The sequence below is a fragment of the Pristiophorus japonicus genome, chromosome 13 (assembly GCF_044704955.1).
Source record: "Pristiophorus japonicus isolate sPriJap1 chromosome 13, sPriJap1.hap1, whole genome shotgun sequence".
NCBI classification, from domain to species: Eukaryota; Metazoa; Chordata; class Chondrichthyes; family Pristiophoridae; genus Pristiophorus; species Pristiophorus japonicus.
In genome coordinates, this window is record NC_091989.1 from 163709989 (window position 1) to 163729698 (window position 19710).

General features: G+C 45.9%; 1 protein-coding gene across 1 annotated transcript in view; it reads left to right on the forward strand.

The window, feature by feature from the left end:
* The first annotated feature begins 11861 nt into the window (after positions 1-11861).
* The window catches only part of plcg2 (phospholipase C, gamma 2), a 219184-nt gene continuing 211335 nt past the window's right edge, over positions 11862-19710 (forward strand). Inside the window, exon 1 of the mRNA XM_070897010.1 lies at positions 11862-12155. Within this exon, the coding sequence (XP_070753111.1) occupies positions 11960-12155 (196 nt within the window). The 5' untranslated portion in view covers positions 11862-11959. The remainder of the gene's footprint in view (positions 12156-19710) is intronic.

Genomic DNA, 19710 nt, shown 5'->3' on the forward strand with positions numbered 1-19710 from the left:
TGCTGGAAGCAGGATTGGCCACGCCCCCCTCCCCCAGGATTAATTAATCACCATTGGGCGTTTCCACTAATTGCACTCATTTGCAGGCCTTCGAGGAGGCTCCAAAAATTAAAAAAAGAAATGAAAGACTTGCATTTATACAGCGTCTTTCAAAAAGCTTTACAGCCAATTAATTACTTTTTGAAGTGTAGTCACTGTTGTAATGCTGGAATTTATATTGTAATTTCAAAACAAATCATTTGTATCTGGTTTGCAAATAGCCATATAAACACTGACCAGATTACATCAGACGTTTCACTGTTGGTGGTCTAAATAATGCACGAGCCAAATTTGTGCTCAGCAAGCACCCACAAACAACAATGTGATAATAACCAGATAATCTGTTTTTAGTGATGTTGGTTGTGAGATAAATATTGGCTAATACACCAGAGATTATGGGGCCAAGTTTTGGCCTGAGTTGCTCCTATTTTTTTGGAGCAACTGGTTTAGAATGGAGTATCTTAGAAATTGCAATTCTCGGCATTTAGTTTGCTCCAGTTCTAGTCAGTTAGAACAGTTTCAGTTTGGAACAGATCTTTTTTTAAAGGGGGCGTGTCCGGCCACTTACGCCCGTTTTGAAAGTTTAGGTAGTGAAAATTTATCCAAACTAACTTAGAATGGAGTAAGTGTAGATTTTTGTACGCTCAGAAAAACTTTCTCTACACTTAGAAAATCAGGCGTAGGTTACAAATCAGGCGTAGGGAATGGGGGTGGGGGGGGTGTTTAAAGGGAAGTTTACAACCATTAAACACTTCAGTTTTACAAAAAGAGCCATCATCAATAATAAATGATAAATACATCATTAAATCAACCAATAAATCAATCAAAAAAAATTAATAAAAAATAATTTTTCTTTAAAAAAAATCAATAAATAAAAAATTTTTTACTTACTGACTGCAGCACCGGGAGTCCTCCAACAGCGTGCTGGGACACCCTCCCCCCCCATGTGTCTCTGTCTGTCTGTGTGTGTCTCTCTCACTCTCTGTCTGTCAGTGTCTGTGTTTCTGACAGCGAGGGGGGGAGGGGGAGGGGAGGAGGGGGGAGAGGAGGTGGGTGGAGAGGGGGCTGAGTGAGGGGAGAGTGGGGGTGAGTGGGGGGAGGGTAGGATGAGAAGGGAGGGAGGGGAGGGTGAGAAGGGAGGGAGGGGAGGGTGAGAAGGGAGGGAGGGGAGGGTGAGAAGGGGGGGAGAGAAGGTGGGGCAGGGAGAGAGAGAGAGAGAAGGGAGAGAGAGAGAGAGAAAAAAAGAAAGGAGAGGGAGGCTGAACGGGCCGGGCCCAAGACTTCGAGCTTAGACTTACCGGATTGACAGGTAGGTGGCGTCGGGTCCGGGGTCCGGGGGGGGGGTCGTCAGCGCGGGTCTGTCGGTCAGTCGGGGGGGGGTGGAGTCGGTCGGTCGGTCGGTCGGTGGGGGGGGGGGGGCGGAGGTCGGTCGGGGGTGGGGGGGCGGGAGATCGGGAGCGGAGGTCGGTCGGCGGGGGGACGGTTGGGACCGGAGGTCGGGTCGGGTGGTGAGTGGGGAGCGGAAGTCAAGTCGAGTCGGGTCCCGGTCCGGAGGAAGCAGGAGCTGGCCGTGGGAGGCAGCCTTATACACGCAGCCCCAGTGAGGCCATTCGGCCAGGGCTAGGGGCTGCGTGCTTCGGGCCCCTCCCACACAGTTTTGGGCGCCTGGAGCTACTGCACATGCGCGCCCACTGTAGCGCGCCTGTGCAGAGGTCCCGGCACTGTTTTCAGCGCAGGGACCTGGCTCCGCCCCCCCCCACAGCTTGTGCTGCGCCGCGCCCAGCTCCAGAGGGCCTGCGGGGAGCAGGAGAATAGGTAAGTTTTTTTTAGGCGCACTTTGTGGCAAGAAAAATGGGCATCCAGGTCGGGGCTGCGCCGTTCTAGGCGCGGCCCGAAACTTGGGCCCAATGTTTCTGCTCTTCTTTGAAATAATGCACTAGGATCTTTTACATCCACCTGAGAGAGCAGAAGCAACCTCAATTTAACGTCACATCTGAAAGTCAGTACCTCAGATAGTACCGCACTCCCTCAGTAGTACAATGGAGTGTCAGCCTAGATTTTTGTGCTCAAGTTCCTGGAGTGGGACTTGATCCCACAACATTCTGACTCAAAGGTGAGGGTGCTACTAACTGAGCTACGGTTGACATTTAAGCTGGATCTTATGGGTGCAAAGACGCTAAAAAGTATGGGATTGAATTTGCGGCTCCCCACGGGTATGTACCGGGTGCGCACACACCCATAGGGGCCCACAAGTTCTGGGTTTAGGCATGCACTGCGCATGCGCTTAAACCCAGAACTTGCAATCTGTCAATAATCCTCTTGACAGATCATATGAATCTGAAAGAAAGGGACCTTCGCTGGCGGAGAGTTGGGCTATTTGCCCAACTTCTGTCCAGCAAATGTCCTTGAAATTCTTACTCCTGGTAAAAGCAGGCATAACAGTTTTAAAAAATAGAAAAATAAAATGTTATCACTCATTTATACATTAAAAACCCTGTCCATTAAAGTAAGTTTATTTTTAACTCCGATAAAACATAATTTTTTTTCTCCAAAAAATAAATATTTGTTTAAAATATTTAATTAAATGGCATTTTAATGAATTATAAATATGTCATTTTTTTTCATTTATTTCATGTGTTCGTGTATTTTTTAAGTGATTCCCATTCATACTTATAGGGAATTCCGTACAAATGGAATCCCATAAATATGAATGGGGATTCCCTTCAGGGCCCCAAATATTCAAGCCCAGGAGACGCAACACCTGTCCTTTTACCTCCCTCCTTCCCACTATCCAGGGCCTCAAACACTCCTTCCAGGTGAAACAACTTGTACTTTTTTCAATTTAGTGTACTGTATTTGCTGCTCACGATGTGGTCTCCTCTACACTGGGGAGACCAAGCACAGATTTGGTGACTGCTTTGCGGAACACCTCTGTTCAGTCTGTAATTGTGACTCTCAGCTTTCGGTCACCTGTCACTTTAATTCTCCGCTCCACTCCCACTCCGACATCTCTGTCCTTGGACTCCTGCACTGTTCTAGTGAAGCTCAACGCAAGATCAAAGAACAGCACCTCATCTTTCGTTGAGGCACTTTACAGCCTTTTGGACTCAACATCGAGTTCAACAATTTCAGAGCGTAACCACTGCCAATCTTTGGCTCCTTCCCTCCCCTACCCCTCGAGCATTTATATATTTTTTCTCTTTGTCTCCAATGGCAGCTGTTCATTATTCCGCCATTCACACCCTATCTAGACAAACCTTTTTCTAACTCCGTCCATTACCATTTCAATTCGGCCCACCATCCCTTTTGTCTCTGGACTCTCCTGCCTATCGCAGACCTTCCCTTTTGTTCTTTCTTCCCCTCCCTCTTTCAGTGCTTCTTAAGAATCTGTTCTTTTCGAACATTCGCCAGTTCTGACAAAGGATCGTCGACCCGAAACGTTAACTCTGTTTTTTTCTCCACAGATGCTGCCAGACCCGTTGAGATTTCCAGCATTTTCTGTTTTTATTTCAGATTCCAGCATCCGCAGTATTTTGCTTTTGCTCTTCTTTTATTGGTTGGGCCAGCCCACACGGTCCCAGTGGGGCTTGCGAACCCACATGCGCCGCTGGGATACGTGGGCCTCTACGCACATAGAGGCCCAGGAGCGCAAAGTTATGAACCTCTCGAACCACCAGGTAAATTTGTAGATTTTATTTGAAGGCCGGAGGCATCCGCCTGCAGGAAGCCTCTGACCGCAATTTCTACCCCGATGTTTCAAAAGCTTTTAAATGTGATTTATGTTTTAATTTACTACGATACTGACTAATGTACCCCAATATAATTAGAAAATAGTTTTTTTCTAAGTGTATTTCAGTAAAAATAAGGTTACTCAGAGGTGGTGGATTGAAACTGTGATTAAAAATGCTTATCTCCTATTTTCACCTGTTTTAATCGAACTTTGCCAAGTTACCCCTTTTAAATATTTGACGGAAATTTTTTTACAACAAATTTTTTTTTAAAAATTCCATTCTAAAACGCTGCCCGGTTACTCTGGTTCATGGCAGGTTTGGTGGTATGCAAATTAGTTTGAGGGGGAACTTGGGTGGGGGGGGGCGGGGTGGGATAGGGGGAAACTTCTCAAAATGGACACAATTTGTGTCGGAATCAGCAATTGTGGCCAAAGCAGAAACTCTACCCCAACCTATATTTTCAATTACTTTGGTTCGGGAAAGCAAAGTAAGAAAGCCATGCCTTCGAGTCATCTTGATTAATCCTTGCCACTGGACCATAATCTAGCTCTGTCAAGCCCGTGTGGTGGCTGGTGTGCAACGGCCACCAAATGTTAAAAAAATCTACCCACAGGCATCTTTCCCACTTCAACATGTAGTTCGGGACCTGGAATATTAGGTCCTTCATTGAAACACCTGTGAACTCATCCCTTTTTGGCGTGGAAGCAAGTCATCCTTGATACGAGGGACTGCCTATGATGGCCTACTCCTGCTCCTATTTCTTATGTTCTTATGATGATGATGATGATATCCTACAGACAAATCAGAAAATCTGCTCCCAAATGAATGCATGCTCTCAAGTTAAATAGGATACAGGTGACTGCAGGAAATGTCTAAGTAGTGTCAGGATAGCTGAAAGGAGATCTCTTACAATAGGAAGTTACAATGTACTGCTGAGGGAAAATAATCTTACTGAGAATCTGCAGATCTGTAAAAATTTTCTTTAAGCAACTTTGTTCGGTAAAACATCCAGAGACTTGAACACAAAATCAAGTCTGATACTCCAGTGTAGTACTGAGAGTGCTGCTCTGTCGGAGGTGCCATCTTTAGGATGAGACATTAAACTGAGGCCCCGTCTGCTCTCTGAGGTGGGTGTAAAAAAATCCCATGGCACTATTTCAAAGAAGAGCAGGGGAGTTTGCTCCTCTGGCCAATGTTTATCCCTCAGCCAACACCACTAAAACAGCTCATCTGGTCATTGTCACATTGCTGTTTGTGGAACCTTGCTGTGCATAAATTAGCTGCCGCGTTTCCAACAATGCAAAAGTGACAAAAAATTTTTTTTAAGTTCTTCATTGGACCTGCTGAGATCATGAAAGTTGCTCTATAAATCCACGTCTTTTCTTTATGTTAGTAAATTGTCTTTATTCAGCACACCTCAGACACAAATATTGACGTATAATAATTCTAAGAGCGAATCAATTATTAACTAATACATCACACTCACAAAGTCATCTTTTGTTTCTTAAATTTTAATAAAGATAAAAAGTCACAAAACCAGCCATTTAGAATTGATCTAAACACCAGTCAACCCTCAGCATGAACTTTATTACATGAAGAAAGGGTGCCAAATGGTTTCCTTCTGTTGAATGAGCACTCTGGTGTCCTTGTAATTTGTATCTGTAAGTAGCAGTTACCCTAGCACATAGCACATTTCTCCTACAGTCAAAGGTTTCACATGGTTGAACAACAAATCAACTTCCAAGTCTGTTTGGCTCATCGCATAGTGTAATATATAATTACAAAGACGTACCCTAACTTGTGTTCCAAACCTCAATGACAACAACAATAGCTTATATTTAGCACCTTTAGCATAATAAATCCAAGGCGTTTCACAGGATTGCTATTAAAGAAATAAAATTTGACACTGAGCCATATAATGAGATGTTAGGACAGATGACATAAGAACATAAGAAATAGGAACAGGAATAGGCCATCTGGCCCCTCGAGCCTGTTCTGCCATTTAATAGGATCATGACTGATCTGATCATGGACTCAGCTCCACTTCTCTGCCCGCTCCCCATAACCCTTTATTCCCTTATCGCTCAAAAATCTGTCTATCTCTGCCTTAAATATATTCAATGATCCAGCCTCCAAAGCTCTCTGGGGCAGAGAATTCCATAGAGAAGAAATTCCTCCACATCTCAGTTTTAAATGGGCGGCCCCTTATTCTGAGACTATGCCCCCTAGTTCTAGTTTCCCCTATGAGTGAAAATATCCTCTCTGCATCCACCTTGTCGAGACCCCTCATTATCTTATATGTTTCGATAAAATCACCTCTCATCCTTCTGAGCTCCAATGAGTACAGGCCCAACCTACTCAACCTATCTTCATACGTCAACCCCCTCATCTCCGGAATCAACCTAGTGAATCTTCTCTGAATTGCCTCCAATGCAAGTATATGCTTCCTTAAATACAGAGACCAAAACTGAACGCAGTACTCTCGGTGTGGCCTCACCAATACCCTGCCCAGTTGTAGCAGGACTTCTCTGCTTTTATACTCCATCCCCCTTGCAAAAAAGGCCATCATTCCATTTGCCTTTCTGATTACTTGCTGTACCTGAATACTAACTTTTTGTGTTTCATTCAAAAGAACCCCCAAGTCTCTCTGTACTGCAGCACTTTGCAACTGTTCTCCATTTAAATAGTAATTTGCTTTTCTATTTGTTCTGCCAAAGTGGATAACCTCACATTTTCCCACATTATACACCATCTGCCAAATTTTTGGCCACTCACTTAGCCTGTCTATATCCCTTTGCAGATTTTTTGTGTCCTCCTCATAATTTGCTTTCCCGCCCATCTTTGTATCATCAGCAAACTTAACTACATTGCACTCGGTTCCTTCATCCATGTCAATAATATAGATTATGACCAAAGGCTAGGTCAAATAGGTAGGTTTTAAGGAGAGTCTTAAAGGAGGAAGATAGATACAGAGATGGAGAGATTTAGGGTGGGGATTCCAGAGCTTAGGACCTAGGCTGTTGAAGGCACATCCACCAATGGTGGAGCATTTAAAATTGGGTATGTTCAAAAAGCCAGAATAGGCAGAGTGCAGAGGTCTAGGGAGACTATAGGGCTGGAGGAGATTACAGAGATAAGGAGGGGCGAGGCTATTGAGAGATTTGAAAACAAGGATGAGAATTTTAAAATCAAGGCTTTGCTTAACTGGGAGCCAATGTAAGTCAGCGAGCACAGGGGAAATGGGTGATTGGGACTTGGTGCGAGTTCACACGCAGGCAGCAGAGTTTTGGATCACTTCAAGTTTATGGAAGGTAGAACTAGGGAGGCCGCCCAGGAGTCCATTGGAATAGTTGAGTCTTGAGGTGATAAATACATGAACGGGCGTTTCAATAGCAGATAAGTTGAGGTAAGGGTGGAGACGGGCGATATTACAAAGGTGGAAGTGAGCAGTCAGTGATACAATGGATATGAGGTAGGAAGTTCAATTTGTGATCATCATTATCCTCTAACCACAGATTTTGCTTCTTTATCCATTTCCCCCATTCGGCATGGGCTCGACGGGCCGAATGGCCTTCTTCCATGCTTTAACCAATCTATGATTCTAAGGACCAGCTGCTCAAATAGCTCCTCAAACATACAATTGCAGAACAATAACTCGACCAGTTATTTCAGCACATGTGGCTTAAAGACTATGGGGGCTTAATTCCATAGCCACTGAAAACGGGTGCAGGGATTGTGGTGCGCGATTAACACGCATCGATTACTGCTGATGCAGGAAGCACGCAAACTTCGTGCTGCCTGTTAATTGAAATGATTACAGCGTTGAGGCAGCGTTAAATGTGCTATTGAGTGGCTGAGCACCTCAGCAGGGGGCCCAAGTCCGTGCGAGGTTAACACCACTTAAAGCTAGCCTGCACTACTTAGAGCCAGCCTGCACCTCTTAAGGCAGAGGTGCATTCTGACCAGAGCAGGTGCTTAAAGTGGCTGGGGAAGAGAGTCTGACCTGCAAGAACACTGATTAATGGTGCAACAGGGGAGAGAATGTATTCCAAGGTTCTCAAACGCTGCACTGGAGGTCTTGTTAGAGGAGGTGGACAGGATGAGAGAGGTCCTCTATCCACAGGAGGTTAGGAGGTCCTCCAGATAAACTCTGCCAAGGCAGTGACAGCAGGTAGCTGTGGCGGTCAATGCCAGAAATCAAGCCCCGAGGACCTGGATCCAGTGCCACAAAAAGTTCAATGACCTCACACGAGTGGTCAAGGTGAGTGAATTCATCTTCAAATGCCATATCCAACCAACTGTACCACTAGCCTCACACATTCCTCAATGCACCACACCCCCATCACTTACGTACCAACACTCTCTATCAAACAGGACTCGTACCTCACATTCATAGCTTCATCTCACGCTCACACACTTAGCACTGCTGGAAGCTTCTCACCACATCGCACAGCTTGCACGCACTGTTAGTTATTCAACCATAACACATCACCCAAACATATTGCACCAGACTCACAGATGCACTTCCCTCTCTCTTGCAGAACAAGTTGATGCATAACCGACAGCAGCAGGAGGTAACCGGCGGGGCTCAGGCACAGCTGCATGACCTTACGCCGATGGAGGAAACGGTGGTCGCCAACATTGGAGCGGCCACCGCTGAGCCCGTGGCCAGTGGTGGGGTCGAAACAATCGAAGATGACTATCTTCATACATAATCCTCCTTCTCATATCCCATTTTCCCTTCATCTCACAATTTCTTCTGATTTGCAAGCTCTAGATAGTGTAAGCATGCACCTCTTGCTTTCTCCCCTCCCTTGTGCCTTTCTCCTTTCAGATAGCCAAGAAATGCAACCTGGCCAGGCAGTGGTGGAGGAGCAAGAACTGGAATAGTAAAAAGGATGAAGTGATGAAGACACAGCACCATCACTCGATTTCACACGAGCAGCCACCAGCTCAGATACTGAAACTCCTCATACTTTAGAGGATAGATTAGATGTGAGATCTGCACATGGTGAGACACCGAGCACAAGTGACCTGCAGCCAGGGCAAGCGGCAAGTGTAGCGCAGGTGCCAGCTCCCCAGAGGCTGAGGTCACACATTTGTTCTGCTGCAGAGGAGTCAGATGAGGACTTAGATGAGAAGGCCTGCAGAAGAAGGCTGATGGGTATGCACAATGAAATGCTTGGTGCATTGGCAAGCCTGACAGAAAGCCTGAGTGCAATGTCAAGGAGCATGGAGGCGTCTGACACAAACCTTGCACAGGGCTTTGCACAGAGCTTGGAACCTATCTTTTCCAGCATGGAAGTGATGGCCAACTCCATTAGTACATTTGTGGACCCGACCAGGCTGCAGCGTCTGCTGGCCGATGTCTCAGCTTGCATTGCAGCACAAGCAGAAGCCACCCAACGTCTGGGTGCTGCAGTGAAAGCTCAGGCTGCTGTCATCGTGGCTGCGTTTACCAGTGTTCAAATGGGCTTTCAGGGTGTCACAGCATTCAGCAATCTGCCCTCCCACAGATTTCCTAGGATTCCTGAGGCACCGCCCCAGGGAATTGGCAGTGGTTACGTGGAGCACAAACCTGCTATCCTCTTTCAGGATGACAGCATTCGTCCTCATACCCCTGCCACTCCGCCAGTGCCCTTGCTTTTTCCTGTCAGCCAGCCAGCTCAGACTGTTGCAGTTCATACCGAGATGGTGCAGCCTGAAGCTGGGCCTTCTAGGCCTAGAGCTGCACGAGGTCATCCTGCAAGACCATCTGCAGCCTCCCCCAATGAAAGTCAGCAGCCTTCCATCAGCCACGCTGCAGTCACTGGGGTAGCACTGCATAGGAGCACTAGGACAGGCAAAGGCATACTGAAGACAGGCACTAAGGTGATTAGTTTATGTTTGTATGCAATATGGCAGGCTTTCATTTATAAATTTGGTTTGGACTGTTTATTTTGTGGTATTTTTGCATTGTGGCCAAATGGACTCTGTGATGGTTGGAGACAGAGGGTGGGACTATTGGTGAATGCGGTATTGGCGTTGCGTTTACTGGTATTGCAGCCGGATGAGTCAGTCACGGCCAGCAAGGGTGTGTCTGGGTTGCCTCCTCCCTTCCTTCTCCTCTCCCTCCACCTCTTCCTGTTCCTCAGCTAGTGACCATACAGCTTGTGGCAAGAGCTGTGGCCTCATGATGGCGAGGTTGTAGAGCATGCAGCAGACCACCATGAATCTCAACCCGCTCTGCCAAGGATTGCAGGGCTCTTCCAGAGTGCTCCAGGCCATGGAAGTGTTGTTTCAGTATGCCAATGCTCTGCTCGATGATATTTTGTGTGGCAGCATGGCTTTCATTGTATGAATGCTGGTCACGTGTGCACGGGTTGTGCACCAGAGTCATGTGTCATATTGTTAGCGGATAGCCCTTTGTCGCCCAGTAACCACCCTCTGGTTTGTTGTGTCATGGCGCAGTGGACTGCTGCAGAATGAAGGCATCATGACTGCTGCCAGGATACCGGGCATTTGCCTGCATGATACTCTGAGTATGGTCGTACACCAGCTGGAAGTTGAGGGAGTGGAATCCCTTTCGGTTGTGGTACATCTCAGAGTTTACAAGCGGCGCCCATAAAGTCATGTGCGTGCAGTCAATGGCACCCTGCACCATGGGGAAGCCAGCAATCCTCACAAAGCTGCCTGTTCCCTCCGTCAGCTGCTCTCTGGGTAGAGAGAAGGAAATGTATTCGGCTCTCTTCAAGTACAGAGCATTGGTTACTGCCCTTATGCAACAGTGCATGGCAAATTGTGTTAGTGGTTGCAGTCCTTTCAATTAGGTTTAAGTATTTGGAAATGAAATGGCAAATGAAAAATACAATCAGAAAAAAAAATGTAAGTTGTTAACCTCTGGTGACTGGACAGTTCCTTGACAGGTGACAGGGGATGAGAGTGAGAGGCGGTGACTGTTCAGACTATCTTGATCAGTGACATGAGTGACCACAGAACTTTAGTCTAAGCTTCAGGACATTTATTTTCCAATACAAAAAAAAACTACGATGAACTCCCTGATGGTTCATTTGGAAGCAAACTCCAATCCCACTAGTATGACTGACAGCAAAAATATCCAGGAATAAAGTGAAGCAATCTTTGCTCATATATATATATATATACATATTTGCCATTGTCATAACAATGCTCACAGCTGTTCCGATAACTGGATTAAACCAAGATCATAGAGTTGTGTTTAAAAGGAAATGTCTTCCTATTTTTATTACAGAAAGAGGAAGAAAGAATGAGAGTCAGAGTGAAAAAAAATGAATGAGTAAAAGCAATAGAGAGAAAAAAAGAGTAGAAATACAGAGAGGGAAGAGAGCAGAGTAGGGATTGGTAAAGGAGTGAAGTGCAAATCAACTGGTTTTATTAATGTGTCATAATGATGCAGCGTGCCTACAAGAGCTATCATCACAAATATTCTGATCCCAAGACTGCAGACGATAGAGGGAAGACCACTGAATGGAAACAAAATCATATATAACAAACTTTAGTGTGCTTTAGCATGAGCTGTGGGCATTGTTTTAGCATTTTACTCTAGAGAACCTACCACAATTATCCAATAAAGTTCTGTCTTCATTTTAATACCCATATATTAAGATTCCCAAAAATGAAGAGTGATGTTAGCACCTATTCCAATAGGAATATGGATTTACTTATTTGGCTTGAATAAGAAGGTGCTCTGGTTGGGGCAAGGTTCAAGTGTGCGGCAGATGGCGCTGTAGAAATGTCATGCACACAAACCTAACTCCCCTTCCAAGTGCAACGTACCTTCGGACAGCTTCGTAGCTTTGCATAGATCGTATCAACGGCGCTTCCGGATCAAGTTTTAAAAAAAAGACATTTCAGCCAACTTCCTCATGCAGTTAAATTGCGGAACATGCAAGAAGATAGTTTTGTATCCATGAAAAACCCACTGCTTGTGGCCGTGTTCGTATGTGTGATGTGATCGCAGAGGTAATTCTATCGTTTCTTGCACCCATCCCCCTTGCAAAAAGTTTACACATGATTGTCATTTTCCTCACGTTAATCTGCACTGTGCTCTGTTGTGTGTTTTACATTCAAGACGCGGCAGTGGAGAGGGAGCTGGACGCGAATCTCGTTTCCTTCAACCTTGTTTGAGTTGTTAAAGCTTAAAATAAAAAGGACGAGAGAGAGAGAGAAACATGTCTTGGAATAGAGACGGGTTGGATTCCATGTCGGAGCCGGAGAAGAGTCAGCTGAAAAGGACTTTGGAGCTGGGCGCTGTTATGACCGTCTTTAGCTTGAAAAAGTCTCAACCGGAGAGGAGGACGTTGCAGGTGATCATGGAAACCCAGCAACTGTCCTGGAACAGGACCGCGGACAAGATCGAGGGTGTCCGTGAGTATCTCATCCAGGCTTTGATGCGGCTCAGTAAATCATGCGGGACTCCCGCCTGTCAGTTTCAGGGTTACTGTAAGTTATTCAACCACGAGTCATCATTCAGTGCTCTGAATTAATTACAGTGGGCCTCTTCAAAGACCAACTGCATATTTCTTATTAGATCCTTACCATTTAGTCGTCATGGTTAAATGTGCCACTTAAAAACAATTCACCATTAATTGCGACTGATCAAAGAAAGCACTTAAAATGCAACCCCTTTCAGAGACCTTGAAGAATTCGCTAGTTCAGATAGATATCCTCTTAATAGGTTTCTTGTTTGGAGGCCGGGTCCAACTCTATGTGTACTGCAAGCTTTGCTAGCTGGAGCGATGGGAGCTAGAGACACATAAAACATTGGCTTTCAAACTCTGCATCTCAAGGAGTCTGAGACAGGTATAGCCACATATAAAGAGCTGGGATGGGGATGGGGGTGGGAGTGGGTGATTTGTGTTATCAGGGCAATTTGGGAATTTGGAATATGGAGGAACGAGGACATACCCATGCCAGAAAAGAATGGAGCTGGACATAGACTTCCTCCCCCCCCCCCAAAAATAGTTGCATCTATGGTTTGCCAGGCGATCTTTGGGGGCCGTGAGGTCATTAGATTTCTCAGTCTTTTTCTGTAGTTACTTGTCTATTATTTGTTGTGTATTAATAAAACCCATTTATTGCAATGATATAATTGTTTTGCGTTGGTCGCTGACTCTTGTCTTTTAGAAATTAATATTTGTAGGTAGCCTCCCCAGAAAAATTTGACAGCAACTTATTTGGAAACAATATGCTGATTTGAACCTGGCTGCAAAAATTAGAATTCTTTGAAAAGGAACACATTTCAAATGTAATTCCTCTGGTGGGTCACCAGTGAATAGTAACGTTAATTTGGCAGTACTCCACCCTGTCATTACAATTACTGTTATATAGGAAAATTCTATGGAAGCCTGCCCATGTAAAACTCCTAGTTTAAAAAAAATTCATTCATGGGATGTGGGCGTTGCTGGGAAGGCCAGCATTTATTGCCTGTCCCTAATTGACCTTCAGAAGGTTAGTGGTGAACCGCCTTCTTCAACCGCTGCAGTCCGTGTGGTGACGGTACACAGTGCTGTTGGGGAAGGAGTGCCAGGATTTTGACCCAGTGCTGTTTACCATCAACATATTGAAGGAGAGACCTCAATACAGTCCAAAATGATTAAAACCAGTGAACTGAATGACAATCATATGCTCCATATTAAAGCTCAAACTCTGTAGCATCTTGTAAACTTTTAAGCAACAGAGCTGCATGAGAGTTGGGTGAATCTGCTAAACGGAGTGACTTGCTAAACATACTGACAACGGGAATTTGGTGCAGAGGAGGAAGGAGGTGCTTAGTGATTTAAACCAAGGGGCAACAGCAAACAACAAGTAGATAAATAATCAGAGTAATGAATTAGATCTAGCGGTATAAAATTAACTAACATTAAACAGATCTGATTTGCATTAAATAAAAATCTGGCGCACGTGAACAATTAAAGGAGTAAGGGGATAGTAACTATAAATATATAGAAACATAGAAAATAGGTGCAGGAGTAGGCCATTCGGCCCTTCGAGCCTGCACCACCATTCAATGAGATCATGGCTGAACATTCACTTCAGTACCCCTTTCCTGCTTTCTCTCCATACCCACTGAACCATTTAGCCGTAAGGGCCATATCCAACTCCCTCTTGAATATATCCAACGAACTGGCATCAACAACTCTCTGCGGTAGAGAATTCCACAGGTTAACAACTCTCTGAGTGAAGAAGTTTCTCCTCATCTCAGTCCTAAATGGCTTACCCCTATCCTTAGACTGTGACCCCTGGTTCTGGACTTCCCCAACATCGGGAACATTCTTCCTGCATCTAACCTGTCCAGTCCCGTCAAAATCTTATATGTTTCTATGAGATCCCCTCTCATTCTTCTAAACTCCAGTGAATACAGGCCCAGTCGATCCAGTCTCTCCTCCTATGTCAGTCCTGCCATGCTGGGAATCAGTCTGGTGAACCTTCGCTGCACTCCCTCAATAGCAAGAACGTCCTTCCTCAGATTAGGAGACCAAAACTGTATACAATATTCCAGGTGAGGCCTCACCAAGGCTTTATACAACTGCAGTAAGACCTCCCTGCTCGGATACTCATATATAAAACATAGGAGATACATAAAATGTAAGTAGTTGAACTTTTAAGCAAAATGATGGGACAGCTGAGACCCATTGCCTGCAATTCCTGTGCCGTGTGGAAACTCCAGGTCACTTTATGTGTCCTGAATAACCACGAGTGCAGGAATTGCCTCCAGTTGCTCAAAGCGGCTGGAGTTACTGCAGGTAATACGGGAGACTGAGAATTTCCTGGAGTGCACGTTCCAGGAGGTGGTCACCCCTCAGTGACAGATAGTTCAGGAGGATGATAAGTGGGTGAACATCCAGCAAGGTAGGAAGAGGCAGGCAGGGCAGGCATCCTTCAGGTGTGTGGAACTCTCAAACTGGTTTTCAGTGCTGAATACTAGTGAGGGTCACAACATCTGGTGATGGGGGGGGTGGGGCACAGTCTAGAGCACATCCACGGCACTGTGGGGGCACAGCAAAGTGTAGAAATGCAGAGGGTTATATGGGATTCGATAGTCGGGTGGATAGACAGGCGTTTCTGCAACTGCTGACGTGAGTCTCGCATGGTATGTGCCTCCCTGATGCCAGGGTAAAGGATATCACTGAACAGTTGCAGAACATTCTGTGGGGGAAGGGGAATAGCCAGAAGTCACAGTCCATGTTGGAACCAATGACTTGAGCAAGGAAAGGGTTGAGGTCCTATTAACAAGAGTTTCAGGAGTTAAGGAGGAAGTTAAAGAGCAGGTCCTCAAAGGTAGTAATCTTAGGATTATGCCCAGTGCCATGTTCTAGTGAATTTAGCAGCTGTAAAATGAGACAGGTTACTGCGTGACTGGAGAAATGGCGCAGGAGGGAGGGCTTCAGATTCCTGGGGCATTGGGATCAGTTCTGAGGCAGGAGGGAACTGCACAAGATGGACGGGTTGTAACTCAACAAGGCTGGGACCAATGTCCTCATGGGGAGGTTAATTAGTCATGTGGGGGTGGGTTTAAACTAATTTGGCAGTGGGAACGGGACCAGGATGAAGCATTAGAGAGGAGATACAAGCTGCACAGAGGACTGGGGGAGACAAGCAACATTCGAATAAAGGATAGTTCAGAAATAGGAGACATCGGACAAGGGAGAAATGCGAGGCGGACTAAGATGGGTTTAGAGTGCATGTGTAGAAGTGCACGGAGTGCGGTAAATAAGATTGGTGAGCTGCAGGGACAAGTAGCCACATGGGATTATAATAAAGTGGCAATAACAGAGCCTTGCCTCAAACAAGGGGAGGAATCGGCACTTAATGTTCCTGGCTACGTTGGATTCAGGAAAGATTGGGAAGGAAAACCAGGAGGGGATGGCAGTATTGATCAAAGACACTGTCACAGCACTAGAAATCGCTGATGTACTTGACGGTTCAAAGACAGATTCTATTTGGTAAAAATTAACGAACAATAGAGGACCTATTACGATGCTGGGTGTGCACTACAGGCCACCAAATAGTGGGAAGGAGACAGGAGCAAATGTGTTGGCAAATTGCAGAAACATGCAAGAACCTTAGAGTAGTGATAATGGAGGACTTCAATGATCCTAATATAGTTTGGAAAAATAACAGCATATAGGGCAAAGAAGGGGATGAATTCCTGTAATGTGTACAACTGGACTTTCTTGATTAGCATGTTTCCAGCCCAAGGGAAGGAAGCAGTGCTGGATATGGTCCTGGGGAATGAAGTGGAGCATGTTTCAGTGGGAGATCCTTTGGGGAACAGTGATCACAATATCATTAGGTGTGGAGTAGTTAAGGAAAAGGACAAGGAAAAATCAAATGTGAAAATACTCAACTGGAGGCGGGCTCATTTCAGTGAGTTGAAAAGGGCTGTGACCCAGGTGGGTTGGAATCACAGACTGGGAGGTGAAACAGTAAATGAGCAATGGGGGCTATCGAAGAGGAGATAGTTCAGGTACAGACTAGACACTTTCCCATGAGAGGGAAAAGAAGGACTAAAGATATAGAAATTAAAATGAAACAAAAAAAGAAGGCTTATGATAAATGTAAAGTTCATAACTTAGTAGAGAGCCAAGCTGAATGCAAAAAGTACAGGGGAGAACTGAGAAAGGAAATAAGAGGGGCAAAGCGAGAGTATAAGAATAGGTTAGTGGGTAACATAAAAGGGAACCCAAAAGTCTTTTATAAGCATATAAATAGTAAAAGAGTAATCGAAGGAAGAGCAGGCCCGATTAGGGACCAGATAGGAGATCTTCTTGTGGAGGTAAAGGACATGACTGAGGTATTAAATGAGTACTTTGTATCTGTCTTCACGGGCAGCATCCTGTTCTTTAATGTCATAGTAAAGGAGAAGGTAGTAGAGAAATTGGCTAAAATAAAAATAGATAAAGAGGAGGTACTTAAAAGATTGGCAGTGCTCAAATTAGAAAAGTCACCCAGTCTAGATGGAATGCAGCATAGGTTGCTAAGGGAAGTAAGAGTGGAAATTGCAGAGGATCTGGTCACAAACTTCCAATCCTCCTTGGATATGGGAGTGGTGTCAGAGAACTGGAGGATTGCAACTGTTGCAACCCTGTTCAAAAAAGGGTGGAGGATAAACCCGGTAACTACAGGCCAGTCAGCCTAATGTTGGGTGGAGAAACTTTTAAAGACATTAATATGGGACAAAATTAATTGGCACTTGGAAAAATATGGGTTAATAAAGGAAAGTCAGCATGGATTTTTGCATGCTTAACGCCCACTTAATGTCTATTTTACTGCTGAAATGACGTATAACGCCAATATATCGCCCATTTAGCCACAGAATGGAAACTGACAGACATTTTTCGGAAACTTATCGCTGAGTATTACTTTCCCCATGTACGTAACGCCGGGAAAAAATAATACCGCCCGCCCAATTTTTTGGGGCGGAATCATCAGAATGGGAGAAATCAACGCCCATAATATCGGCCAGCGTTACTTTCCGCACGGAATTAATGGCGAGATTCAATAATACCGCCCGCCCACTTTTTTTTGTTGTAAAGATCATTTGCCAAAACTAGTGGCCATGAGATCACCCAGTGTCACTTTCACCAGCTCGCACACATAGCGCCCACAATATCGCTCGTCCAAAAAACTGCCCGGAAAAAATGGAACTAATCACAGCGTTCTGGACGCCATGTTCTACATCACATGTCGCATCATTTAAAAGGCTGCTCAGCTTCAAACTCGGGGGAGTTCGGATGTACTCTGGAGGTCGTTGGAGTTGATGTGAACATCTGTACAAACATCTTGACCATACTGTGATCGATTGGAATTTAATAGGTGTCTTCGTCGGGACATTCATTGTTTGTGACCAATCGGTGGAAAACAGATAGCTATTGCAATGGAGCCTGTCCTTTTTCACTCTCTCTTGATGACCAGTTACATGCTGCAGACTCGAGATGGCTCCACAGCATTATGTGCCCAATGTAAGACGTGCCAGACTGATGAGGAGGACCAGACGTTACACCCCCTGCAAGTACAGGGACAAGTGGTCTTATCTCGACTTGCCCGACACCACCTGCCTTTGGAGACTGCGCTTCCACAAAGAGGTTATCACTGAGGTATGCCAACTCATAAGGGCAGATCTGCAGCCTGCCAGCACCATCAGTACTGCACTGTCTGTCGAGGTCAAAATCACCGCGGCACTGTCGTTCTATGCCCCGGGTTCTTTTCAGGCCACAGCTGGTGACATTTGCGGACTGTCTCAGTATGCCACACATTGTTGCATTAGACAGGTTGCTGAAGCCTTGTATGCATGCAGGATGGATTTGATCAGCTTCCCTATGACCAGGGAGGCACAGAGTGAGAGGGCTCTAGGATTCTCCAGAATTGCAAACTTCCCCAAGATGCAGGGAGCAATAGACTGTACACACATCGCGATGCGGGCACCTTTTCAGGATGCAGAAGTTTTCAGGAGCCACAAGGTATTCCACTCCCTAAAGGTGCAACTCGTTTGTTGACCACCAGCAAATTATCATGGCAGTGAATGCTAAATTTCCAGGCAGCATCCATGATGCTCACATCCTGCGTGAGAGCACTGTATCTGACTTGTTTAACAATCAGCCACAAGGTCAATGCTGGATGCTTGGTGACAAAGGTTATTGCCTTGCCACCTGGCTGATGACCCCGCTGTGTGACACCCACGCCGAAGCCAAGAGGCGATACAACGAGAGCCACAGAGCCACTTGCAATATCGTGGAGAAAACCATTGGGGTGCTTAAGCAGCGCTTTAGATACCTGGAACACTCAGGAGGCAACCTGCAATACCACCCTGAGCAGGTAGCTCAATTCGTGGTGGTGTGCTCCATGCTGCACAACTTGGCTATCAGGAGGAAACAAGAATTGCCTGATGAGTCTGACAGTGCACCTCACCAGAGAGAGGAAGAGGAGGACGAGGAGGCGGATGTTGACACCGGTCCAGACAATCAGGCTGACGCTGAAGCCATGCCCCCGCTCCCCTGTAGACTGCATGAAAGGGCCCGTGGTGGCATGATAGCTGCAAGAGCCTTATGTCAGGAGCTCATCAATGAACGCTTTGCCTGAAAGAACGTTGGTATTATTTACAAGGCTGACACACTTCTGGGTGTGCAGGTCATACATCAATGGTGGGCATCACCTTGGTGACAGTTAAAGTTTAAGTTGATTTAAGTTAAGTGCAATTTGATAAGGAATCACCAGCGTGCAACGGTGCAGCTATCTGAGCCAATGCGCAACAAGGTTTTGTTAAATAAAAAACATTTAAACCGAACATTAGTCTGAAATCATCAATATTTCTGTACAAACCAACCCCCCCCTCCCCCCGCTTCTCCTCCCCACCTCTACCCCTTCCCCTTCCCCTCCTGACTCCAAGCCTCCTGGCCGAGGAGCTCCTCAGGTGATGCTTCATTGGGGGAGGTGATGACGGCAGAACCGCTGCTTTGATGGATACGGGAGAGGCTGTCCCGAGGTGGGAACGTGCTCCGAGCCAGAAGCAAATTTTGCTCCTGGCTCTCGTGTGGTTGTCAATGGGGGTGCGGCACCTTGGGGTGCAGTGCCGCGCTCCGGGACCACCAGGAGCCCTCTGCCACCAGTGTTCCTGGCTACCAGCTCCAGGGCCTCCACCATCCCTTCCATGTTATATCTTATTTGTTGGACAAAAACTCGGTGCCAACTATATTCTTGGTAGGCTTTTTGCTGCTGGTGAATCTCCCTCGTGCCTCCCACAACAGCCAAACAAGCACACGCCACAGCCACACATGCCTTCAGTCCCTCTCAGCTCCCTCTCTCTATCTGTCGCCTCTTCTGCGCATGTCATAACCCTTGATCTCCTGAATCGTGAGAATCGAGCGTTGCTATGCCTTTGCTAAGGATGGCGACACTTTGTGGCAGAAGATCAGCGAGATTT